The sequence below is a fragment of the Cebus imitator genome, unplaced genomic scaffold (assembly GCF_001604975.1).
Source record: "Cebus imitator isolate Cc_AM_T3 unplaced genomic scaffold, Cebus_imitator-1.0 Scaffold21, whole genome shotgun sequence".
Lineage (NCBI taxonomy): Eukaryota > Metazoa > Chordata > Mammalia > Primates > Cebidae > Cebus > Cebus imitator.
Window position 1 is genome coordinate 3,127,444 of NW_016107336.1, and position 27,979 is coordinate 3,155,422.

Consider the following 27,979-nt stretch of genomic DNA (forward strand, 5'->3'; position numbering starts at 1 on the left):
CTTGCATGGCTGATGGAAAGCTGGTGCCCACTAAGAGTTGGGGCAGATAGATATCTTGAAACCCAGAGAGCAAACCAAATCTCGCACTGACCTACCTAATTTTTGTGTAGTTGCCCTTGATAATTCCTTAGTCTTAGCTCTGGACAGAGGAAGGTGGGAATGGCCTCAGGCCCTCACTTGGGTCTGAGTTTTTTGTTTTTGTGTTTTGAGACAGATTCTCCCTCTGTCACCCAGGCTAACATCTAGTGGCACGATCTCAGCTCACTGCAAACTCCACCTCCCGGGTTCAAGCAATTATCTTGGCTCAGCCTCCCAAGTAGCTGAGCTTACAGGGGCCCACCACCATGCCAGGCTATTTTTTGTATTTTTAGTAGAGATGGGGTTTCACCATGTTGGCCAGGCTGGTCTTGAACTCCTGACTTCAGGTGATCCGCCCGCCTTGGCCTCCTAAAATGCTGGGATTACAGGGGGTCTGAGTTTTAAAGCAAGCGGAAACCACCCTCCCCACCCACCCCACAAGACCAGTGCAGAGGCACTAGTATTAAACAGTAATTCTAAGAGATTAAATTCTAGAGAATGGTGAAACGTCCACCTGCCCAAACTATACGGAATTGTTGCCTCTTATCTCTCATCTTGGAAGATCTGGTTGTTAATTTCGTTTAGGAAGACAGAAATTTTTTGTACTCTCACACATTTCACATCTCAATGCATTTTCTAAATCATGGACAAGTTCAAATGCATATCTATTGATGTTAACCTTGGAAAAGAACTGTCAACTCATCAACTGAGGTTGGGGCTTGAGTCGGAGCCTCAGGCAGATTGGTTGTCTGTTCTCTATTCTGTGGCTCCCAGCTGCATCCCTAGCATCAATTAGTACAACCTCATTCAAAAATGAGAATGATGGTGAACTCTGCTGTGAGTGGATCAGCACCTATGTATTGCTACCCTTAATAAGTAACTAAAAAACACGTGCCTATTAATCATTTCCATAAGTAAGAGATAGGCATCAAATATATTGTTGTTAAACAAAATGTACCAAGTTGGATATTTTCTCCCAGCTCAGAGCATCTCTCAGTGAAGACACAATACTTGTTTGGCATCTTTGACACACACCAAACAAGTAAACATATCACAAAATGTGACTTTTCGGGGCATCTGAGTAGTGAGAAGGAAGCCAAAAGTAAGAAAGGTTAGTAGTCCAGAGAAGAAAAGAAGAGAGCTGAGACGCAGTAATAGTTGGAATTAGTTTTGTGTGGTTGTTGTTCTTTCTGGTTGTAACTTTCCTAATATTCATAATAGCAGGTTTAGATTTGGAACTCTCCATCCACGTCTTGCTTGCTCTCTTAATATGTTTCTGGAAATTAACATGCAGTATTTGATAATAACACATCAATATTTAGAGCCCATCATATGCAAAATACAACAGTGAAACATCAATACTAAATAGAAATGTCTGATAAAATTATAGGTACTTCAGTTTTTGCCTTATACTTTTCTGTCTTTTCCAAGTATTCCACTATGAACAGTAACCTCCTAAGAGCCACTCTCAACTAGAAATTTTTTTAACTGCCCGGTAATTAAAACAATGCCATTTCAGATCTCCCAGAGTTTTTAACATGAGTGCTGCCTGTTCCTGCTTCATTCCTTCTTTTTCTCTTCAAACAGCCAGTTTCCAAAATGAGATGTTCTGCTTTGATGGCAGGCCAGGATCAAATTCAACTACTCCTGAATTTCACAAACCTAATGTTTCAAAGGAAAGATTTCAGCTCATTTGACACATTCTAACATACTTGTGCTTGATGAAGCATTACTTATGTGAATCATTAGCTTGAATAATGTGTGAAAGCAAAACGGCAGGTTTTTAGGCAGTCACCAATTGTTCTTCCCTCAGTGCTTCTACAAATGAATGTTGAGAGGCAAAGAGAAGGGTGTGGCGGTGATGAAGGCTGTCCTTCTCTGGAGACCCAGCACAGGGTTTCTGCCATGGTACATGCAGTGCTGAGAATGGAACGCAGATCCATCCAGATCAGACCTAGTGCTCAATCAGAAGGAAGATTTTGCAGCCAAATGATCATCACATCCCACAACTATGATCTAGTGCTCAGTCTTGAGTCCTAGGATGTGAGACAGAGAAAATCCATGGTGCTAAGGTATGTCTGAACAGCTAGGACCCCACTGGGCTAGCCAACTCTACGCCTAGTTAGGTTTTCTATTTTTAAATTCTATATTCATACAGCTGACCTTTTTTTTTTTTTTTTCACTATGCTGGTTAATTTTAATGCTATCTTTAAAAGATGAGAGCTAATTGAGAGAAAAAGAGAGCAGACACAGATAACTTGGGCATCTCAATCCAACATAGTTCCCACCCCGGGTGTTCAGAGTCTCTTATTTTGGAGTTAGACCCAGCTGGGGCTTGAAACTGGCTCCAGACGTTCAGTAGCATAAGCAGATGGTGGAATCCTCGAGGAAGTAATTCTACTGTGGGTTTTCTATTCCCTAACCAGGTCTTTGAGCATCACATACTTTCTCACCAGCTCACTCAGCCTCCTCATTCTGTAACTAACCAGTCTCTCCCTAGCTCTACTCAAGGAAGAAATTACAAAACAGAGGTCAGAGACAGAGACAAAGAAAAAGAAAGTAAGAAGAGAGAGCGGTCATAGTCCAACATATTCCATACATGCTAGTGGGAAGCCAGTATTTTCTTTTTTTTCTTTTTTTTTTTTTTTGCTTCCAGTCATAAGGATTTCTTACTGCGTACCCCTTCCACCCTCAAATGCCATTTCCTATTTTTAGCTTTGTTTTTGTTTTAAGAAATCCTTTTCTTCACTCTTATCTGGTGATTCTTAATTTCAAAACAATTGAAATCTTCACCAACCATCCTTTAGCAGAAGCACTGTCCGGGTTTGGATTAGAAATATCCCTGTCACAAGCGCAGTGGCTCATGCCTATAATCCCAACTCTTTGGGAGGCAGAGGCAGGAAGATACTTGAGCCCACAAATTCGAGACTAGCCTGAGCAACATAGCAAGACCCTATCTCTACAAAAAATACAAAAATTAGTCAGGTGTGGTGGCATCTGTGGTCCCAGGTACTCCGGAGGCTGACACGGGAAGACTGTTTGAGCCCAGGAGTTCAAGGCTGCAGTGTGCTATGTTCATATCACTTCCTGCCATCCAGCCTAGTGACAGACCAAGACCCTGTCTCGGAAAAAAAAATTATAATAAAAAAAATTCTTCTCAATCTTACACTTCCAACTATTTTGCAAGTGATGATTGCTAAAATAGGCCAGGCAAGGGGGCTCACGCCTATAATCCCAGCACTTTGAAAGGCGGGCGGATCACTCAAGGTCCAGAATTCGAGACCAGCTTGACCAACATGGCGAAACCCTGTCTCTACTGAAAATGCAAAAAATTAGCCAGGCGTGGCGTCAGGTGACTGTAATCCCAGCTATTCGGGAGGCTGAGGCAGGAGAATTGCTTGAACCTGGCAGGTGGAGGCTGCAGTGAGCCAAGCTCCGCCACTGCACTCCAGCCTGGGCAACAGGAACAATATTCTGTCTCAAAAAAAAAAAAAGTATTAAAAATGGTTTTTGTTTGCTTCTTTTTTGTTTTGTTTGAGAAGGGTCTCACTCCCATTGGCCAGGCTGGAATGCAGTGGTGAGATCACAACTGACTGAAGCCTGGACTTCCTGGGCTTAGATTTTTTTTAAAAAATGAAATCATACTTGCAACAAAAAAAAAATCCCTACTAAAACCAAAAATATGTTATTTTTAAGTAGTCCACGAAATGGGTATTTGGTCTGGGTTTTTGCTGGTTTTATTTTATTTTTTTCTTGGCCAACCAGTATTTCCCCATTCTACTCATTTACACGCCTGGTCCCATTGATTTTATGGGTTTCCAGTTAGGCAGCTTTGGTTTCTGTTGCTCATAAACAGAAATACTAACCAATACAACTGGTCTCCTTGTTCCCCCTCACCTGTACTTCCTGATCTGAAACTTATAGCAATTAAGCATAAATTAGGCAACAATAAACCGAATGCTATCTTCCAGGTTAATTCCCCGGGTTATTTGTAAACTGGAATTAAGGAAATGTGGCACCGCAGTTAATACAGGAAGGGACTATTTCAGCCCTCAATAGCATGAGGTGTATTCATAAGAGAGAAAGATGTGAGCGCACAAGTGTCCCTCTGCAACAGTGGGGGTTAAGACTTGGACAATTTACAGTTTTACTCAGTCAGCTTTAGCAAAGAACTGTATGTGGGAGGTCCCCTCCCTTTATTTAGCCTTGGGCTCTGCTATGGTACCTACTTGATCAGAAATAAATGCCACTAACAGGTCCTTGGGACTCGTGAAGGGGGATAGGGACAGGAAAAGTCATCATTAAGCAGTGACAGCTGACCTTATAGCTCTCCTTACGTACACAGGGACATTCAAATGCTTTTGTGAACATTATTATCTTTGCTATGCTTCCCAGCAATGCTGGGTGGAGACAGAGCAGATATTGCAGTCTCCATTTTACTGTTGACAACACCACCGAGCTTCAGACAGATGAAGTAAGTTTTCTCTCTCTTTTTCTTCTTTCTTTCTTTGATTTTTGTTGTTGTTGTTTAGACACAGGGTCTTCCTCTGTCTGTCACCTAGGCTAGAGTGCAGTGTAAGGATCACAGCACACTGCAGACTCCAACTCCCAGGCTCAAGTGATCCTCCCACCTCAGCCTCCAGCATAACTGGTACTACAGGCAGGCGCCACCATGCCGGGCTAAATTTTTGTATTTTTTGTAGAGATGGGGTTTCGCTATGTTGCCCAGGCTGGTCTCAAACTGCTGGAGTCAAGCGATCCTCCTGCCTCGGCCTCCCAATTTGCTGGGATTACAGGTGTGAGCCGCTGCGATGGCCCGAAGTTAAGTTTTGTAAGTTTCCATAGTTGAAACCCACATTTTCTGACTTTGCCTATAAAGATATCAAAAAGGTAGGCTATGTAATGTATTGGCAAAGAGGAACAAGTGGTAAAAGTGTGAAGAGTTGTAGACCTTCAATTATTAATATCTACTATTGCGATAATGCCACTTGTTAGGTCAGGAGACGAGCACCTTACCTTAAGACGAGGACATCTGGTTGCCTGGGAGAAGGGACAGGCAGGGTATCCGGTGCTGAATTAATGTTTAATGAATGAGCGAGAAAAGGCAGGAGACAGAATGAGCAACCTGAGAGAGGGCCTGGTACCCTGTAAGGCGTTTTGATTCAGCAGAGAGTAAGGAGAAGCCAACACTAGACCAAGACACCTGGCTCGCTGGTCAACAAACTTTTAGACTCAGATTTTGTTTTTCTCAGTGATGAGGTCTTAATAAGGAACAACGATTCCGCCTCCCAGCAACCCACTGTGGCTAATGCTGGTGGAAAACAGTTTCATCTAGGCTTTGGGTTGCTCCTTTTCCTTTTTGCTTTCACAACCGAAATGCGTGCTCGGAGTGATCCAAGATATCTGAAGAATGGTGGCAGCTTGGAGGTGTTTCATCACTGTAGATTCCAGACGGCAGAAAGGCGTCCCCGCCTAGCGCCCCAGGCGATCGCTCGCTCCGAGCAGCGTCGCCCAGCGGGCAGAGGCGGCGGGTGTGTTCCGGGCCTCCCTCCTTTACGCAGCACTCGGCGCCCGCAAGCTGCCACCTCCCGGGGCGGCCAGGGGAACTCAGCCGGCGCTGGGAGGCGGGGGCCGCGGCCTAGAGGCGCCGCTATTGGCTGACCGGGCAGCGGAGGAGGGGCGGGGAGGCCGTGATTGGCGGGGGCCGGAGCTGAGGGGGGCGGGGCCGCTATTTCAGCGGAGTCCCAGTCGCGGCGCTGGCAGTTGGGCTGCTGGAGTGCGGCGCCACCGCGGAGGACAGGGGGAGCCGGCGGGCGGCGGGCGAGGGGGTAGCGGGGACGCCAGCGGCAGCCGCGGGGCGCAGGACAGGGGCCCGCAGAGCTGCAGCCTTCGAAAGCCAGCCCTCTCCGAGCCCGGGGCTGGGTCCCAGCCGTGACAAGGCGGTAGCCCCGCGTACACCAAAGAGGAGGCGGCTGTGGCGGCAGCGGCAGCCCTAGCCATGCTGTGCTATGTGACGCGGCCGGACGCGGTGCTGATGGAGGTGGAGGTGGAGGCGAAAGCCAACGGCGAGGACTGCCTCAACCAGGTGAGGGCGAGGGGCAGGAGGGGGTTTCTGGCGGGTCCCGCGAGGCCGAGGGGCCTCACAGCGACGCCGGGCACATGGGCGCGCCGCCTACCAGGGGCCGGGAGGCACTGCGGCGGCGGCGGCGGCGGCGGCGGCGGCCGGGGGAAGCGCGTCCCCTCCTCTCCATGGACATGGGGCGCGCAGTCTCCTCCTGGCGCGCCTGGGGTGCGCGGAGGACGTGCGCAGCGGGTGCCAGCGGGGATCCACCCCCTATACCCCATCATCCCCCCAAACCCGCACTTTCCCGGAAGAAGGCGGCCCCGCACACCTGCCGCAGGTATGTGCGTGATGCCGCCTGTCGGGTCCCCGCGGCGCCTGGCAGTACCATCCGCGTGCCAGGATGGGATGGAGTGGCTCGAAGCAGTCCCCGACCCCAGGGGTCCTTGGCAGACAAGCCCGGCCCTTGTCTCACGCTGCTTGTCAGGCTGCTTCTCAAATGCACCATTCACCTACATCTCCGGGTTTGCGAGGGACACTGGAGGACTAGCTTTGGGTCATCTACTGCTCAGTTGTTTTTAAGCATGTGTTGTTTCCTTAAGAGTGAGGGAGATCGGTGCCAAATGGTGCATAGGTGGTATGGCAGTCGGCAAATGTGATCCCAGGGAAACTCTGTGCCTTCGACGCCTCTAGCTCTGAGATGTCTGGGAAACCGCTTGTGAAGCTTAGCTGACACTTGTGGCATGTTCCTTCAATGTGTTTGATTTTTGGAGTCCAGATGGTTAAAATTGCCTAGATAATAAGTCGCCAGAAATCAGCTGTGCAGAGTATGCTGCTGGAGGGAATTCCGGTGATTGGAACAAGAAGGAAAATACCCTGTAGTTTCCCCTCCTCATCCTTTTGGAAGGCTACTTTTGAGGACTCCTTTTTTTCTCTATTGCAATTGGTCATGCCCTGGATGTTAAAGGGAATTACGAGTCTCCGTATTACAGCTCGTGGTTTGATATCATTGGAGCCGTAGAACATTGTTTTTACCAGTTTAGATCAGGAATTATAACACCGTCGAACTTTGTGAAAAGTGCCAGCAATCTCAGTCTCAGGGAGCCGTTGATTTGCTTTGACATGTACCATTTGCTCATCCAGGCTGCATTCCTTTTTGTTTTAGGTGTGCAGGCGATTGGGAATCATAGAAGTTGATTATTTTGGACTGCAGTTTACGGGTAGCAAAGGTGAAAGTTTATGGCTAAACCTGAGAAACCGGATCTCCCAGCAGATGGATGGGCTAGCCCCTTACCGGCTTAAACTGAGAGTCAAGTTCTTCGTGGAGCCTCATCTCATCTTACAGGAGCAGACTAGGTAAAGTGAGCTAAAATAAACCAGTGTCAAATAGACCTTTGGTTCCCTTTAGAAGGGCCGCTGCATCTTCCCAGAGATACTCACAGGCAAGTTTGTTTTGATACAGAGTTCCATCTTAACACATTTTCCACCGCAGTCCTTTTGTTGAGGTGAAGAGGGAGCTACCTACTTGGCCTGAGTGGATTTTCCAGTCTTTCTTTTAGTTTTTCTTGTCTTTATAAACTTGATGCGTGAGCAGGGTTGAATTCTTACAAACGCTTAAGATAAGTGCTACCCGAGAAAAAAAGAAAAGAAAAACCATCCACCAGACTGATTTCCTGATAGCAGCATCTAGTGCCCGATAGTAACCTCTGCCTCAGCTGTGTTACTATAGGTCATTGTAGACTGTTCTAACAGAAAGCAGGAAACAGTTCCTCTTGGGTTACTTAAACTTGGTCAGTTTCTTCAGCCTAGTGTCAGATTACAGTGTGCAGCAGAGAGCTCTGTCTGACTTCAGGCAGAATTTTTTAAGTTTCTTGAAAATGTAATTTCATGAACTCTTCTAAGGCTGCTGTAACTGAATTCCATCCCACAGACATATCACACACGATTGGTGAGTTTAGACTGAATTTCTCTCTCTACATTGTAAAACACCACTGGCAGTGGTAGACAGCTGAAGCATGTGGTCTCATTTTTCAAACAAAATATGTTCTCCCCTGGACTGACTTTAATACTTTTCTCAAGAATGAACCAAACTAGGAAACTGATACTTAATATTTATTGCTGAAAGGCAAGAGACTTCGATCTTATAGTGGTATAGCAAAAAATTAAAAAGGAAAACACCTACTTTAAAGACATAGCTGACTTTGGATCTAAGTTTTAATGTTTTTCATAATTCTTTGGCTTAGAAATTTGCCATGCATGTGAAAAATGTGATTCTAAAAAGTTTAGGCAATGATGAATGAGCATTATTCTTTAAGAGTTTTTTATATGACATTTGCTTGTTTGTTTTACCAAATAACTGATAGAAACTCATTTTGAAATACTATTCATTTGAATTTGAAATCTCCACTTTGCCTTGTAATCGAGGTTTAAAGGTTGAGACAGATTCATGGAATTCTTGGTGCCCCTGAAAATATCTTGCAAAATATTCAAGTGATTGCCTGCTTAAGGATGTTTTAGCTGTCTGTATTAATCAGAATAGGTCTTTTAAAATTATTATTTAAAGCTGATTTGTGAAAGCTTTTCGCTTTACTGTCATAACTTGCAGTCAAGTACAAGAAAAGATATAACCCAACATGTTGGAATTTTCATTGTGTAGTCCTATTATGATTTTGTAATTATTTCAAGGCCTCTAGATGCACCCCAGTTTTGATGGCACAGACTTATTTTTTAAATCTTCAGAAGCTTGGAGTACCAAATAACTGCATTTAAACAATGGCTGCAATGAAAATAGCATAATACATTTAGTTTATGAATATATTCAGACTTTTTTTTTTTTTTTGAGACAGAGTCTTGCTCTGTCACCCAGACTGGAATGTAGTGGCACAGTCTCTGCTCACTGCAACCTCTGCCTCCCAGGTTCAAGCAATTCTCCTGCCTCAGCCCCCTGAGTAAGCGGGGATTTCAGGTGCCCACCACCACGCCTGACTAATTTTTGTAAGTAGAGATAGGGTTTCACCATATTGGCCAGGCTGGTCTCAAACTCTTGACCTTGTGACTACCCACCTCAGCCTCCCAAAGTGCTGGGATTATAGGTGTGAGCCACAGTGCCCAGTGTATTCAGACTTTATGATTTACTAGTAGATGACGTCTACCTGTGCTTTCCTGTAATTGGGTTAGTAGCTATTATCAAATCAATTTTATTCATGCAAGAAATAGAGACATTTTATGAATTAGAACTCGAATCAAATTTCCTGTCTTAGTTTCTCCTTTATTGACTCAATTGACTTGGACTCTCGAGATTCATAATAGTACTCAAAGAATGTACGTACCTAGTTCAACTAGGTAATTTTAATTCCTTTTTGAAGTTGTATTGAAAAGTCAGTGTGGCCTTCACTTTTAACTACTTTTAATATATTGGTGAATTTTACTTGGTTTTGTGGGGTTGGCTGAAATACATAACTGCCTTAAGTTTTCATAACTAGATAAAGTGATTTGTAATTAGCATTTGTACCTCTTAGGACATCAGAAGCTATACTGGGTCTCATTTACAATTAGCATTGTTCTTACATGCATGAAACTATAGAATAAAAATGCTTATGTTTATAAATGCTAGTAAATAAAGCTGGTTCATAAGCTTCTTTGATGTTTAATTATTTGTTGTAAAATACTTATATAAAGTGCCATGAATATACAATAGATCTGTCTATGTAGTGAGTAAATTTAGCTTTGACTATCCAGTTATGAGAGGTGATTTTTTTTTACTCTTTTCTGAATCATGAGGGTGCATGCAGTATACAGAAAGCGTCTAGACAGTTTATTAAGCAGTGCTGAAATATCCTGGCAGAGTTGTCCTCTGGGGATAATTAAGGTAGCCAAGTTGGGGAGGGCAGTTAACATATGAGTTCATATCAGACTGCGGGACCCTTGAGAGAATGATGATAGGCAGGAAGACCTGTGTGTCATAGGACAGCTCCAGGGAACCAGGCAGATGCCCCGTATTGTAGTTCCAGCTCTGCCACCAACTACCAGCCCTTCGCACTGCCACGGGCCCTGCTCTGCCTCCTACTTGAAAGCCCCTGAAGAGATGTTTTCTAAATTTCTCCTAGCAGTAACTTTTTTCATTGCTTTTGTGTCCTCTTTATATTATTTTCCTTAATGTTTTCCTAAATATATGTCTCTGAAAACAGAAAAAACACGTTGTGTCTGCTTAGATCAGTAGGTAGAACTCTGATGTGGCCTAGTTTTAGATTTGGTTTTTCTATCCAGATTATGCTTTGCTCCTGAATATGAACCTCAAATGGAAAAGGAGAGTCTTTTACTTTTCAGCTGGCATATTTCAGAGATGGAGACGGCAGGTATTTTCAGCAGATGTTTGCCATGCTATGGATTAAAATGAATAGTGAAACAAATTAATGTATTCTGGAAGCAGATCGGAAATAATAATCATCTTGGAAATTCTTGCCTTTCAAAGGCTTTGAGTTAACTGCAATTCCAACTGGATTTTGTCATCATTTCCCAAAGCAGAGATTAGAGAAATATATGCTTCATCTTCACAATGGTAGTTATACAAACCACTGCCAATAAAATCTGTATTTTTCCTGACATAGCCATGATTTAGCAGAGTTCTGTAGTCTTTGCTAGGAGATGCTTTGCCTAGGTAAGGCTCACCAACACATGGATTCTCTTTCCCAGGAAACAACCCCAGTCCAAGAGCTCTGTCCAAGAGACTAAACTCTCCCAAGAAATCATGCATCTTTCCTTTATAGCATTGAATGAGCTTATAATACTACTTATACTTATGTGACAATTAATTATCAGTCACTCTAATAACCTAAACTCTATTAAACAGGGAGCTGATCAACATTGTATCCCCAGAGTCTGATAAGTGTCTGTTGCATATTATTGAATCATAGAATTAACAACTTGGAAGTAAACAAAAATGGGGTTGACTGATACTACTAATATAAGTTTTCTTAATAGATATTGAGGTATTTTTCACTTTGCTTCTACAAACTGAAAAGCTGAGAGTATCTAAAAGAAACCTCACCACTAAAACAATGTTTTGAAGTGATTATTTTCTGTTTGAACTTAACTTAGAGCTTCTTCACATTCTTTTGCTTCCTTTCTTTCACCCTCTCTACCCCATCCCAGATCGTGTGTTTATTGTAGCTACTAGTTCTTCCCTAAAAGAAACTACTGCTTATCTGAGTCTTCTATGAAGGTCAGGTAGTTTTCAAGTTACAGCATCACTTTAACTGCAACCCATTTATAGTCCAAAGTGCATATTAACAAGCTATTTCCCTGTCTTCCAACAAAAATCTCTTTTAGACATGTGGAAATCTAGGAAAGATAGCATCATTGAAAAATCACAGAGCAAATGCCACATGCAAACCATAGGCAAATGGTAATTCCAAACCAATTCAGTACTCGGTCACACTGGTGCTAGCAATACCTGTAGATCATGTCCAAAGTCTTTCAAAACTGTCAGTGTTAGTAAAGATTTCTTACATAATTTACCTTTGTGTGATGCAGAGTAGCTAAGTTCTGTCTGGTGCTGTTGCAGTAGTAGTGATCTATTATAAAAGTGTCATTTATGTTCATCCTATCAACCATATGCCTGAGAGTAGAAATATATATATAATTATATATGTATGTATGTATTGTGTATATGTATATGTGTGTATATAATATATATGTGTGTGTATATAAGTGTGTGTGTGTGTGTGTGTGTATTTGCATGCCCAAACACAAAATAGGCCTTGTAAAGTAAAAAAGTTAAAAGCAGGAATGTAGTTATTTCCAAAGAAAGTACTAACTGAATTTTGAATTTCTGATTTAAATTTTTATTTTGCTAAGGCTATAGGATGTTTGTGTTATTACATGTATTTATTTCAGCCAAGGAATGCCTGTCTGGGTACCTTCATGCCCTTTTGGAATTTCTGGTATTTATGTATTTGTATGAAATATTCAAAGAAGGTTTTTAAAATGTCATTTAAAATTAAATGTGAGCATTTAGAAGGCACCTAGGGTCAGACTCAGGGAGACCAGTGTTGAGCAGCTGCAGGGACACTGGGTGTATTTCCTCTGAATGGTGTCCCAGTATGACCTGCTCCCAGCCCTCTTCTGTATCAGCCTCAGGACCTAGCAAGTAACTCAGGATGTGAAGGCAGTTAAAAAGGTGATGAGGGCCTGGCACAGTGGCTAATGCCTGTAATCCCAGCACTTTGGGAGGCCGAGGAAGGCGGATCACGAGGTCAACAGATCGAGACCATCCTGGCCAACATGGTGAAAATATTTTACTCTACTAAAATACAAAAATTAGCCGGGTGTGGTGGGGCGCACCTATAGTCCCAGCTGCTCGGGAGGGTGAAAAAGGAGAATTGCTTGAACTCGGGAGGCAGAGGTTGCAGTGAGCCAAGATCGCGCCACTGCGCTCCAACCTGGCACCTGGCAACAGAGCTAGATTGTCTGGAAAAAAAAAAAAAAAAATATATATGTATATATATATATATATATATATATATATATATATATACTTTTGCTCTGTAAAAGATCCTATTAAAAGGATGAAAAGACATGTTACAGAATTGAAGAAAATACCTGCAAACCACGAACTGACAAAGGATTAGTCTAGACTATAAAAAGAACTCTGAAAACTCTTCTAAAAAATAACGATAATAATCCAGTTAGAAAATGGGCAAAAGACATACACCTATTTTTAACCAAAGAGAATATGTAGATGGTAGATAAACACATGAAAGGTGTTCAATAGCTTTATCCATCATCAAAATGTAAATTAAAACCACACGGAGATATCACAACACACCTATCACTGGAATAGCAACACTAAAAAGTGACACCACTAAATGACATCCAAGGTACAAAAACACCAGATCCCTCATACGTTGCTAGTGGGAATGAAAAGTGCTATAGCAACTCTAGAAAAGTTTGTCAGTTCCATATAAAACTCAACATGCAACTGTCATACAACCCAGCAACTGCACTCCTGGGCATTTATCTTAGGGAAATGAAAACGTGTGTTCTCAAAAAACATCTGCACACACGTGTTCAAGGCAGCTTTACCTGCAATAGACAAAAACCGGAAACAATCTAGAAGAGTGTCAATGGGTGAATGGTTCAACAAAATGTACAGTACATCTACTCCTGGAATACCACTCAGCAATGAAAAGGAATGACCTGTTGAAACACACAGTACTTGGATAAATCTCAAGAGATTTATGCTAAGAGGGGAAAAAAAAAAGCCAATCCTTAAAGGCCACAGACTGTATGACTTCATTTATATAAGGTTCTTGAAATGACAACATTATAGAAATAGGAAACAATACAGAATAGGCATAGTGGTTGTCAGGGGTTAGGGAAGAGAAGACAGAGAGGTGGGCGTGGCTATAGAAGGGCAACAAGGGGAATCCCCTGGTGATGGGCATGCTCTGTTATCTTGACTGTATCAATGTCAGTATCCAGGTTGTGATATTGCCTTATAGTTTGGCAAGAAATTACCCTTAAGGGAAACTAAGTAATGGGTACATGGGAACTCTCTGTATTCTTTCTTTTTTTAAAATTTATTTTTGAGACAGGGTCTTGCTCTGTTGCCCAGGCTGGAGTATAGTAGTGCAAACATAGCTCACTTCAGCCTCAGTCTCCCAGGCTCAAGCAATCCTCCCACCTCAGCCCCTTGAGCAGTGAGGGCTACAGGCATGCACCACCACACCCAGCTAATCTTTTTCTTTGGTAGAGATGAGATCTCCCTATGTTGCCCAGGCTAATCTCCAACTCCAAGTCTGAAGCTATCCTCCCACCTTGGCCTCCCAAAGTGCTGGGCTTATAGGTGTCAGCCACTGTACTTGGCCTCTCTGTATTGTTTTTTTTAAACTGCATGTGAATCTACTAATATCTCAAAATAATAAGTTTAATTTCAAAGCTTAACATTTCATAGAAAACTATGGCTTTCTGAGTTCTTTCAAACTCAGAACACTGGGCTCATCTTCCCACAGGGCAGTCATCCTCTAGAGCTGATGGTAGCTGCCTTTTTAGACAGTAGGACAAGAACCACCCCCCAACCTCCCCAACCCCCGCCCCTGCCATCTGCCAGAGCACTCGCCACTCCCTGTTGTCTCACACCCAGCCTTTTAATGCAATTCTTGTTTCTGGCCTGCCCCTAAAGACCCTGGAGTTCAACACCTCTTCTTTTGACACTTGTTTTCCTGCTTGAGGAAAGAAGATTGCAGAGGCCAGGCGTGGTGGCTCGCGCCTGTAATCCCAGCACTTTGGGAGTCTGAGGCGGGCGAATCACGAGGTCAGGAATTCGAGACCAGCCTTACCAACGTGATGAAACCCCATCTCTACTAAAAATATAAAAAATTAGCTGGGCGTGGTGGCACACACCTGTAGTCCCAGCTACCTGGGAGGCTGAGGCAAGAGAATTGCTTGAACCGAGGAGGCGGAGGCTGCAGTGAGCCAAGATTGCTCCACTGCACTCCAGACTGGGCAACAGAGTGAGATTTTGTCTCCAAATATATACATGTATATACAAAAATTAGCTGGGCAATTTTGTAGGGAAGAAAAAGGCAGAGGGAAAATGAATTACAGTATGTAAGTTTTTAGATCCAATTTTCTTATTCAAGGAACTCAATGCCTTTAATCCAAAGTTTCCAGTTCGTGTGAGATAAATGGGAAAGTGTCTCCCTGATTTTGTTCACCAAGGCATTAAGTTAAAACTTTCAAACTTAAAATAGATAATAAAAAATTTGAATATGTTGTAATAATCTCAGCCTGTGCACAATGAAGCAGTTAAAGTCCATTCTTCCATTGTGAAAACCTTGCTTAAGATGAGAATGGCCATTCACATTGAATCTGCCCAACACTGATAAATTTCAGAATCTTTTTTTTTTTTTTTTNAAAAAAAAAAAAAAAAAGATGATGAGGTCTGAAAATTCCCTGCCTCCTGGAATAAATGTGTCAAAAAGCACTCCTGGCTAATCTAGATTGTAGAGAAAGAGATTGTAGTTAACACTTTTAGATTTTGGGACTGCCTAGATTGGTGTTTGCCTAGGATGGGTATCTACTGTGAGTGAATAAGCACATTTTTTAGAAGTGCAGATTTTCTGCTTTCAATTAGTAGTGTTCTTCTGGTGTGGGTCGTGATCGCTTTTGAGCAGCTGCCGCCCTCCACGTCTTTTAACTGCTTTAGAGCACTAGGAGCACTTTCATCAGTGATTCGCATTTTGTACTTTGGGCTTTGAAAAGGATCTCCTTAAGCCTACATAGAGGCCTAACTTGGTCATTATTTGGCTGTGACAAGTTTCTCAGTGCAAGCCATCCATGAAGGAGATAAATGTGGTGGTTCATGTTAGATATGGCTAGTTATTTGAATCCTTGACCCTAAGGGATTTTTACTAGTATTACTTCCTTAACTTCTTATGAAGATTTTCAAACAGACAGGAAAATTGGAGATTTTTACAGGGAACATATATATATATATATATAAAATATATATTATATTATATATATAATATATATTATATATTATTATAATATATTATATATAATATAATATATATATAATTATATATATTATATATTATATATATATTATGTTATATATATTATATATAATATATATATAATATATATATACACATACGCACTATATATACATACTATATACACACACACTATATATTCTACTAGTGTATACTATATGCTCTATAGTATATATACTAAATATATACTATAGATACTAAATTCTATTAATAGTTTACTTGCTTTATTACATATTCATTCATTTATCCGTCCTCTACCCACCCATCAGTCTTAGTTTTTAGATGCATTTCAAAATAAGTTGTATATAAGTATGTTTCCCCTCTAAATACTTCAGCATGCATAACATTAACTAAAACTCGATGTTTACAGTTTTTTCTTTTGATGTAAAATTTACATAAATCCTAATTATACCATTTAATCATTTTTGACAAATGGCTGTGCTTGTTTAAATAAAAGCACTATCAAAATTTAGAACAGGATCATCACTCCAGAAAGTTCCCTCAAGCCCTTCTGCAGTCAACCCCTCCCCTTCTCCCCCACCCCTGCCCACCGCACGCCATACCTCTGTCCTGTGTTCTTCCACCAGAGATTAGCTATGCCTGTTCAACTTTACCTGTATGGAATCTTGTAGTATGCACTCTTTGATGTCTGGCTTCTTTTGTTCATCACAGATGTCTGAGATCCATCCATATTGTCGTATGTGCCAGTGGTTGGTTCTTTTATATTGCTGGATAGTAGTCCATTGAATGACTCCAGTGTTTGTTCGGCCATTCTCCTATTAATGAACACCTGTTTTCCAGCTATTATGAATAAAGCTGCCATAAAGCTACCTTGTTTTTGGTAGAAACATGTTTTCATTTCTCTTGAATAAATAAATATCTAAGAATGGAATAGCTGGGTCATAGAGTAAGCAATTATTTCATTTTATAATTAACTGCCAGACCTTTTCCCAAAGCTTTTTGGCAATTGTGCTAGTCCATACTCCCAGCAAGAATGTAAGAAGCTAGTTCCTCCACATCCCTGTCAACTTTCTGGTGGGTGTGTAGTGGTCAAATGTTGTGGTTTTAATTTGCATTTCTCTGACAGTTAATAATGTTAAACACCTGTTCATGTGTTTATTGGCCTTACATGTATCTTTTTCAAAGTAGCTATTCAAGTCATTTACTCATTTTTGTTATTTGCCTTTATTTTTGAGTTGTACAAATTCTTTATACACCCTAGATACCAGTCCTTTGTCAGATATATGTTTTGTAAATATATTCCCGCTGGTGGCTTACCTGTTTTTCTGATGCCTCTTATGAGTAGAAGTTTTTAATTTTGGTGAAGCCTCATTTATCCATTTTCTTCTTTTGTGGTTATTGCTGTGTCCTGAGAACGCTTTGAAACCTGGAAGCTTTTACATTTAGCCCCATGATCCATCTTGAACTGATTTTTGTTTTACTGGAATTAAAGATACAAAACAGAAAACTCTCATAGCAATCCTGTTTTGATTTGATAGTTTTTAAATATAACTTTGCAGTCAAAGTTTGATTTAAAATAAACTGTGGTTAAGTGACTCCTTGGACTGAAGCGGGCTTACTGATGATCACAGTGGGGTCTGACAATGTGAGAGCGGAGCCAGCCATTACTTACTATGGCCAGAGTCAGTCACGACTTTCCAGGAGAAATACAGTTCAATTATCAGTTACTGAGACTTTGAAAAAATAGCTACTTAGCTGTTTTAAAGATGAGGTTGGTTCTTAAATTTTGAGTTTAGTAATGGATCTCGATATACTTATTTTACATTTGTCATTAAAAGCTCTTCAAAATGGTATAACTGGTGAGGTCACTGGAGGGCAGTAACTGAGAGGAACCCTCTGTGATGGGCAGATCAACAACTTCCAATTGGTTTGCAGAAAGTTCTGCTTTGATTCCCAGATGGTTGCTTTATGAGACAAGCCGGTGCTGAGAGGAAAGTTCTCTGATTACAACTCTTAAAAGATAAGTGATCTAACTTCATTCCTTAACACTATAAGAAGGAATTAATTTTTAAAAGAGAAAAAATTTGAAGTACTTTGAAAGAAAAAAATATACTAAGAATATATGATTCATTTTAAAAATTAAAATTTGGCATATCCTTATATTTACTTTATTTTTTTAAAAAATCTTCCATAATGCTGAGTAAGCGGGAATTCATTTGTGCCCATAATGCTAGGACATGAGTTAGCCAGAATGTTACATCTTGGGCCCCAAAATGTGGTCCATGTATTGAAAATATCAGTTTTCTTAGTAGCTGGGTAACAAAGAAGAATCACGAATTAGAAGGTGTAACCCAAAGAATGTTTAAAAGGTGCAGTTTGAGCTTATTTATGCCCATAGAACATATTCATGGACATTTGCTTATAACAAAGAAAATTGTGTTTTTCCAAAGACTTTCTTTCAGTTCGTGATTCTAGGATGTAGCCTATAATGAATTGATCTTTAGTGCAAAAGAATTCACGGCAGGCGTGACTTCTCTGACTGCATCTGCTTCTTTTGATATTATTGGTAACCTTTCACCTACTTTACAAAAAAAAGGAGAGGCAAAACCCAGGAGCCAGATAGTTATAATCCAGGTGGTTAGAGGAGAAAATACTTGATTCAAAACCACACACAAATATTGAGCCATCATTGAAGCTCTTGTTGGAAACGTGTCTCAGAGCTCTACTGTCCTCTGTCTTGGAAAGAACCTATTAGAGTGCTGACCTTTGCTACCAGTGCTGCATTGTACTGTTCTCCTGAAGAGCATAAACTTGTCAGCTACATTGTGGCTGGAGTTACTTTGATTGGATATGTTCCTTTGTTCTAAAAGGCTGTATGTCCATCTAAAAAGGATCTCTCAGACATGTTTACCCTATAACCCCAGCTTAGGGCTGGGCACAGAGGCAATGCAAGACAAATATTTATTGACTTGAAATGAAAAGATTGCTTTATAGCCATGAAACTGCACAGTGCAGGAAGGGCCTATCAGAAAACTGATGTTGACAGTAAAGAGAAGGATTATTCATGCTTACCAGGCATCCTCTGCAGTCCAGGCTAGAATGTGGAGTATGTCGAAAAGGTCAATCAATCCCCTTGCTTTTCTTAAATTCTGGCCCATATGCTGAGAAGGATCAGTGGTACGCTCAGGCTGTCTGCCACCTGCTTACATTTTGTTACTGCTTCTTTGCCTTTGATTTTGGCCACTGTCTCTCCAGAAGTATAGGCATGGGTAGGGTGGAAAAAGATATGGAATTGATTCAAAACTCTTCTTTTGTAGGCTATACTTACTCTTTAATAAAGCAGGAGCTAGTCTCTAACTTTAGACTTGGAAAATAAGTTAAAAGCCACTTTTACATAAGCAGTAATTAAACTAAGAACACTCACTTTATTGTGGCAATATTCTTAAAGTCTTTCAGAACATAATTTCTTCTTTAATGTAAGCAGAGATGCAGATTTTAGTTTCCTAACAGTACGTCCTCACCCCGGTTGAATACAGAGATGGCTACCTTCACCGAGATGAAGTTTATCAAATGGTCATCTAAGAAGCCTTTTGAGGCCTGCAGCAGTGCGGTAACACGGTGGCTTGCCGAGAAGGCTAGATCACAGTCCTCAGGTAGCTATTCTACAGCAAATTATTTTCATGGTGATTTCTTTGCCCCAGTGGGGGCTCCCTTCTCAGGTTAGCAGTATGTCAGAAGTACTTTAAAGATTAGCAGACATTTGGGTTAATAAAAACCATGTTTATCTTCTTTCAGGCTATTACACATCCGTACTGTGGTTTCTTTACAGGGGCTTTGAAAAAAGAAAAAACTGCAGTATTTGGCAGAGCTTCATCGTTTTAAATATTTCTTTATCATTATAGAATGCACAAAACATTGAATTTAAACACTTCTTAGTGAAAAATAAGATTAATGACTCTCGTCAGCTGGACATTTTAGACTCAGTATAGCACCTCCTTAGATTTATAGCCTCACTGTCTCCTCCTTAGCCGATTCTTACCTTGTTCATGTTCCTCTACCTGGAATGTCAGACACAGATATATTATTAAACAGAAGCAGTGTTGAGGACGTCGCACCTGGCTAAAGTTATAACTCATTTGTTAATGGGAGGAATATTGTGGCAATTAAGCATGTTTGAGAGGTTATCACAAGTCATCAAAGGAAGGTTAAAACTTCACATTCACCAGACACACATGTTAAAACTGAGGCCAATCTGTGCACAGGTTCGGATGCTCTTCAGAGTTTTGGGCAGTGTGACTGTCTGAATTTTACAGTTTTTAAGTGTAACATACCTTTCAGTAAATGCAGAATATAGTATTGTATACAACTAGAACAGGCTCAAACAGGTTGCAACTAAGATTGGAATGTACACTAATCACAGACTGTATGCAGTTTTATGTACATTTTTGGAGCTCTCTGATGTTTGGGGCACTTAATAAGTCATATATAATATGCATGTTATGTCAAATACTGTAGTAGAGGAATAGAGGATTTGTATGTGATATAGACCAAAGGGTATCCAAGCAAGCGGACAGAAAGAATGGCCATCAGGACAGAGGGAGCAGCAAGACCAGAGACACTGGGGCATGAACCTGCTTCCTGGATTTTCCAGAGAGAGGAATCGTTCCCTCTCCTGGTGCATAGCAGCTGCAGGGAATGACAGGAGATGTGGCTGGAAAGCTGGAGGCAGATGGTAGAGACTCCTCTGATCCATGCTAACAATGTGCTCCCTTGGCAAGCCATATAGATCCCTTGAAGGATTTTGAGCAGAGAAATGACAAGTTTATGCTAGAAGCAAGCAGCATGGAAGGTGGACTGCTGGCATGGAGTCTGGAGGAGGAGAGCAGCTCAGAGAATAGTGTACATTCTTGCTTCAAGTAGTGTTGAGAAGGTACAAATGGGAGGATAGAACTGGATTTAAATAGTTTTCAGAGACAAGAAAGTCAAGTGAAATAGGACAGAGTCAAAAGTCAGTCTATAGTCTCCATTGGGAGAAAAAGGGCTTGGGGAAGAATATATGGAGTTTGGTTTCAAATGAGCCAAAACTGAGGTACTGAAGAACATCCAGGTGGTAAAGCCTATAGGAGATTGGACATTTTTCATGTGATTCTTAAGAGAAAAGCTGACACTGAGGCTAGAGATTGGGATATCATTTAAATAAAGATGAGAATTTTGTCTTTATATAGAGAGTTCCTTAAGATTCTATCAGAATCCATGTGAAGATACAATTTTTCTGATTAAAATAATTTCTTTTAAAACATTGTAAGGCCAGGCATTGTGGCTCACTCCTGTAATCTCAGCACTCTGGGAGGCCGGGGTGAGTGGATCACGAGGTCAGGAGTTGGAGACCACCCTGACCAACACAGTGAGACCCCGTCTCTACTAAAAATACAAAGATTAGCCGGGCGTGGTGGCATGTGCCTGTAATCCCAGCTACTCAGGAGGCTGAGGCAGGAGAATCTCTTGAATCTGGGAGGCAGAGTTTGCAGTGAGCTGAGCTCCAGCCTGGGTGACAAAGTGAGACCCTGTCTCAAAAAAAAAATTATAATGCAGAAGCTTATGTATAATTATTTAATTATTTTGTGTTTTATAGCCTTAATGTTACAAACTTGTCTTAAGTAAGTTTATTTTGTGTGGGTCACAACTTTTATTTCAGAGAAACTTAATTCTTTTACTTTGATTTTGTCTTAATACTGATGATTTTTTAAAAGAGTTCTTTATTAAGCATTTTCAGTGTGACTTTTAAAATTACTCTCCTTAAAAGTGACTGTGAAATTGCTAAGTAGGTTGAGTTTGATGTCAGGTTATCCCCTAGCATAAGCTCACTCTCACCTTGCTTTGCAGGCATATCTTTTTCTTGCACATCAAGGAGGCCCTCTTGGCAGGCCACCTCCTGTGCTCCCCAGAGCAGGCAGTGGAGCTCAGTGCTCTCCTGGCCCAGACCAAGTTTGGAGACTACAACCAGAACACTGCCAAGTATAACTACGAGGAACTGTGTGCCAAGGAGCTCTCCTGTGCCACCTTGAACAGGTGAGGCTGCCATCAGGGCTACTGCTTATATCCACAGAGCTATCAAATGCATAAGCATTTCCAGAAGAAGATAAATCTGTGAAACATACACTTAATTTGTGAGGTTAAGACTAGGCCATTGTCCAATTTCACCGATAATTTTGAAAAAATTTGTTAGCCTTTTATTTGAAAAATATATAAACACAACATGAAATGCTATATAATGAGAATTTTTTAAACCTGTGCCTTTAAGTACAAATCTCCTAAAATAAAGTCTATTATGTGTATTGGTGTTTTCTTCATCCCAGCAAGAATTAAACCAGGAGATCTAACACAGGCATTTTAGTTCTCTATTCCTGCATAACACCCCAAAACGTAGTGGCATAAAACAACAAAAATTGTCTCACAGTTTTGTAGGTCAGGAATCTGGCCATGTCTTAGCTGGGTCCTCTGGCTCTTGAGACTGTAGCCAAGCTGCGGGTAGAACTCAGCCTCATCTGAAACCTCGACTGAGGGTTGCCTCCATGCCAGGTGGACTTCTGCAGTTTGTTGGTCATCCTCCTTCCCTGGCCACAGGGGCTTCAGAGCTCAACTTTATACTTACAAAGTATATGTGGACAAATGCATGAGACTTTTCAACATATACATTTGGCTTATGTATATTTTTAGAGACTTTCCATAATTTTTCCAATTCATCACCCATCCAGCATCCCCAAAGCGTTTTTACCAAATATTTAATAGTTGAGATCTCAGTGTCTTAGACGTTCTTTACAGCGTTTGCTAAATAAATGAAAGATGAGTCATGCATAAGTTTTAAGTTGTTGTGATTTATCAGTGTTAGTGTATTTCACTGGTGAAGACTACATAGGTTTACGTCTAAAGTTAATATCTGTATAATTAACTCTCTGTCCTTTTGGTGTCCTCCAGCATTGTTGCAAAACATAAGGAGTTGGAGGGGACCAGCCAGGCGTCGGCTGAGTACCAAGTTTTGCAGATTGTGTCAGCAATGGAAAACTATGGCGTAGAATGGCATTCTGTGCGGGATAGCGAAGGGCAGAAACTGCTCATTGGGGTTGGACCTGAAGGAATCTCAATTTGTAAAGATGACTTTAGCCCAATTAATAGGTAAGCCAAGACTTACTTGGTTTTGACCTAGGCATGTATATACTTCTGTAGCTCTCAACGTAATAGAAAGTAGGAAGGGATTTACTCAACAGTCAGCTTTTAGGAATGACAGGTTTCATTTTGGTATGTACATTAATTTTATTCAGGCCTGAATAACCATTTTAAATGTTAATTCAAGGTGTACAATGTGGCAGAGTTAACATTTTCCAAATAATAACGCATTCACTGCTGTAAAAAACTTGTTTTCACCTCTAGACGTGCATGTGGGCACACGCAACACTTGTTCCCACACTTCCCTCCACATATGGCCAACTGCTTTCCACTGCACCTTTATGACCAGGCAGCATCATGGTGATGGGATAGCCCTAGAGGAGCTGCCTTGATTTTTCTGCTGGGTCATGAGCAAACGGGGATCCCACAACGGCACACGCATGGTGAAGAGTCACTTCTTCTAGATCTGCTTTCTTTTCTCTTCCCGTCTCTTAGGATAGCTTATCCTGTGGTGCAGATGGCCACCCAGTCAGGAAAGAATGTATACTTGACGGTCACCAAGGAGTCTGGGAACAGCATCGTGCTCTTGTTTAAAATGATCAGCACCAGGGCAGCCAGCGGACTCTACCGAGCGATCACAGAGACGCACGCGTTCTACAGGCACGTATCCTGTGGTCACCTCAGCATCGCAGCTCTAAGGTTTTTAGGTGACAGCCAGGCTTCCACGGTTCCTTGAATCATTGTGTCAATGAGTCTAGTACAGAATTTAAGACATTCTGAACATTTTGTTTCTGTAGTAGCAGAGGGGTCCTTATTAATGTAGTCTTGTTTTACCCACAGAAAGTGCATGTGTGTGAGCCACACAAAGACATTCTCTGCTTACCTCCTATCATATTTTCTTATGCCATTGATCCAGAAACAAACTGTGTTAGGAGTTTTCTATGCATATTTGATCAATACGACAACCCTAAGAGGTTAAGTATTATTACCCTAATGAAGATGAGGGAACTGGGAAGATAAATATTTACTTGGTCTAGAACTCAGGTTCAAAGCCAAGTTTGACCACCCTAAAGGTAACCCTGAGTGGCTGGGCCTGCTCTGCTGCCCAGGAGAAGAACAGCACAGGTCACCTTTTCATTCTGGCAGCGCTGCTCTCCTGAGCTCTCACTGCGTATGAAAGGATTTTTTAACAATTGATTCCCTCATTTCAGAGGGTACTTTAAAGCCAAGTTGTGATTGGACTCAGGTATTCGGACAATTAAAGCTAAGACATTTAAGTTGTAGGCAACTTGAAACCTTTTTATGTTAAAACAGATGCGCAAATTGTGGAACAGAATGGAAAATTTGGAGACATTTCTAACGTAAAAGCCAAGACTTCAAAGCAGATATCCTTTTTCTTCCATAAGCAACTTGACTCTGTAGCTTCTGTCCGACAGAGGAGCTACGTGCCCACTGCCCTCTGTATTTACGGCCACTTTACCAAAGCCATGATGTTAGGAGCTATTAGAGAAACAGAGGTGTAGTCACTGAGATATTTACCATATGTAAAACTGGAAGGACTTACTTTCACACATGCAGACAAGAATATGGAATATCTGCTGACATTTCTGTTCTTATTGACAACAGCGGATTAGAGGGCTGCCGGGCTCTTCAGTGTTAAAGTAGATGTTCAATCTTGCCTTGCAGGTGTGACACGGTGACCAGCGCCGTCATGATGCAGTATAGTCGTGACTTGAAGGGCCACTTGGCATCTCTGTTTCTGAATGAAAACATTAACCTTGGCAAGAAGTATGTCTTTGATATTAAAAGAACATCAAAGGAGGTGTATGACCATGCCAGGAGGGCTCTGTACAATGCTGGTGTTGTGGACCTCGTTTCTAGGAGCAACCAGAGCCCTTCAAACTCACCTCTCAAGTCCTCAGAAAGCAGCATGAACTGCAGCAGCTGTGAGGGCCTCAGCTGCCAGCAGACCCGGGCGCTGCAGGAGAAGCTGCGCAAACTGAGGGAAGCCATGCTGTGCATGGTATGCTGCGAGGAGGAGATCAACTCCACCTTCTGTCCCTGCGGCCACACTGTGTGCTGTGAGAGCTGCGCTGCCCAGCTGCAGGTACGGAAGTCAGCTGCCCACTTTGCTTTTGCCAGCAGCCTCACCTGTCCCTCCTCTTAATGGGGAGTAGGTGCCAGGTACTGGCTCGCTAATGCACAGACAGGGAATGCCCATCTTCACCCGGAAAGGGTCTTTGTATTTGGTGACTTAAAAGATATTGCCCTTTAGAAACATTTTAGATTAGCGTCCTATTTTCAACAACATAATTACTCCAAATTACATCTTTTTTTTCAAGTTCTGGAAATGAGGCTCAGATTCCTGGGTAACATATCTAGTTAGCAGCAAACCCGAGGACTAGAATCCAGGCCTCCTGACACCTGTTCCATGCCTGCTTCCTCCGTTTCAAGTTACCTCCCATTTTCTCACACTTAGGAGGATGGTCTTTATTACTTAAGACATTTGGGAAAGAATACTTCTCAATTATCCATAGATGGGTTGTTGACTCTGGTATTGCTGATTAATTTCCTTTTATGGCTGCATATGCCTCAAGGGCATATGAGTTGACGGTTATTTAATAGCAAGTCAAACTAATTTTAACAACAAAGAAAAAGCGGAACTCACATTGAGTTTTCTTCCTTTCTTGCATGAAGAGGAATTTTTTATTTCCTCTTACACTAGTTTTTTCAGTTTATTTTTATTTCTCAGAAGTGTTTGCTAAATGTCACTATGGTTTTATGTACAACTGGTCCTAAGTAATACTTAGTCTTTCAGAAGCTGTTAATTTCAGAGCTAGTAAAACCAAACGCTGCCCGTGTCCTCTCCCCAGAGGCAGTCATGGGCTTGTCTTTTTCTGCCCACCTATTCCGACTCTCATCCCTGAGTCTCTCCTGAGGGCTGATGATGAACCCAGACTTGCTGAGAAGCCAGCCAGGAATGTGGAGCTGCCACCTATGGCTAGGAGCAGAGCCCCCTCCCTGGCCCGCCAGCCCAGAAATGTTGGCCTGAGTCAATTAGCTGAGCTAAGGACACACAATTTCAAGCAGGGTCTCCTGCATTGCTGCCTGAAGGGTTATAATCTACTCACATAGAGACCACATTCTGCACAGAAAGATGTCTTCGGTAATTGCTTTACTCATTGTGACTTATTTAGGGTTCGACTAAAAGTGTGATTGATTTCCTTCAGTTTATACAATTTCATAATATTTATTTTTAAGCCCTTGTAAAGTATAAACTTTCAAACTTGTGAGACAGCAAAGATCTCTACCAATTGAAAGCCAGAAATCACCGTGATCACAATTTATTTAGAACACAAAATGCACTAGAGACCCGGGTGTGCGCAGAGACACAGGCCCCCCCGCTAAGGCGTTCATGCTAACAGACTGTTGGCTTTTCTTTTCCAGTCATGTCCCGTCTGCAGGTCGCGTGTGGAGCACGTCCAGCACGTCTATCTGCCAACCCACACCAGTCTCCTCAATCTGACTGTAATCTAATCTGTTGTGCTTTTATTGGACTTGCCATGTTTCCATCAACTGCACTATTATAAATTATAAAAATGATAGATTGTGGCGAAAGTAATTACTCCAGCACCCATCTGCCACACGATGTTTAAAAAAAAAAAAGGAAGAAAAATAATACAGCTACTCCTCACTGCAAAAACATATCCATGTGTAGAATCAGCAACTCCAGTGGTGGGGACCAGGAGGAGCACTGGGACGCGGACACGTTCCTTGGATGTTGATTTTTTTATGATCAAGTAAAGGAATAGGTAAAGTCTTTGATGTCAGTGAAGTGGCAACATAGCCAAAAAAAGTTGGGTACCTTTTAGGAAATGATGTTGTAAGTCTCCTTAATGTATCCCGAGGTAAGTTTCCTACCGGCAGCAGATTTTGTAAGAATTAGATTTAAGAATTTGGTTCTTTTTGTATGGTCGTGGAGCTCCAAACATTTTTAATAGGAAAATTTTTCTTAAATCGTTGTCATTTTAATGTCATTCTGTCTTATAACTTGATCAAGAATTATTGAAAAGCAAAAAGATTTAAAAATCAGTTCTCGGAGGCTGAGGCAGGAGAATCGCTTGAACCCGGGAGGCAGAGGTTGCAGTGAGCCGAGATCTCGCCATTGCACTCCAGCCTGGGAGAAAGGGCCAGACTCCATCTCAAAAAGAAAAAAAAAATCAATTCTGTGACTTTTAAAAAGTTGACAGTGTTGTCATATTTAAACCAGTCTGGCTAGTAAAAAGCAGCTCACTCAATATGGTGGCTCCCTATTCCTTTTCACTCCCCCATCACAACCCCCCCCAAGACTTTCGATTATAAAATGCTACCAATTTGGTTATAAGATTACCGTGGAGTAGCCAAGTACTCCCCGGGCCTTCTGAGCTGGTAGAATATTTGATTTCAGACTGAAAACGGAGAGCAGTCTCCTTGGGAAGAGAAAGCAGAGCTTGCTGAGTGAGAGACGGAGCCTCATGGAGTACAACTGAGGGTGGTTAACTCATCACTTCTCTCAGGCCCTCCATCCCAGCTTCACCCATTGGTGTCGCTTCACTGGAACTGTCAAGCCTTTTATAGCCTTACCGGAAGTATTTAGGTATTGTGTCCTTTTCTGTGTTTCTTGGGTTTTGTTGTGTTAAAGTAACTGCTTAAGTATTAACTTTGGGCTGTCCCCTCCGTATGTTTTGGAGGGGCCTTGGTTCTTTTTGCTTCTGTGTTCTTAAACATGTTTTCCACTCCCACTTGGGCATTTTGGAAGCTGGTCAGCTAGCAGGTTTTCTGGGATGTCGGGAGACCTAGATGACCTTATCGGGTGCAATACTAGCTAAGGTAAAGCTAGAAACCTACACTGTCACTTTACTGAGACTTCTGAGTATACTTTTCATATTGCCTTAATGTAGCAGTAATGTGTTTATGCATTTGTTTCTTTGCACAGACATTTTGTCAAATATTAAAACTCTACTTTTTTATGGCACATATTAGCATATAAGCCTTTATTCCAAGAGGTATTTATTTTTTCACTTGTAAAAAAACGTTTCCACGTAAAGAACTCTGTTATATCCTAGAGGACTCTGTCTTTTGTATTCAGGATAATAAAGACTTTAAAGCAAACATG

The 27,979-nt window shown here is 41.6% G+C and overlaps 1 protein-coding gene across 1 annotated transcript; it reads left to right on the forward strand.

Annotated features, from left to right (window-relative positions):
* The first annotated feature begins 5,799 nt into the window (after positions 1 to 5,799).
* Positions 5,800 to 27,979, forward strand: LOC108299363 (myosin regulatory light chain interacting protein). The gene is made up of 7 exons (XM_017521618.2): positions 5,800 to 6,163; positions 7,305 to 7,495; positions 21,544 to 21,729; positions 22,636 to 22,833; positions 23,320 to 23,484; positions 24,511 to 24,931; positions 26,272 to 27,979. Exons 1-7 carry the CDS (start codon positions 6,077 to 6,079, stop codon positions 26,359 to 26,361), a joined length of 1,338 nt encoding a protein of 445 aa, XP_017377107.1. The 5' UTR covers positions 5,800 to 6,076; the 3' UTR covers positions 26,362 to 27,979.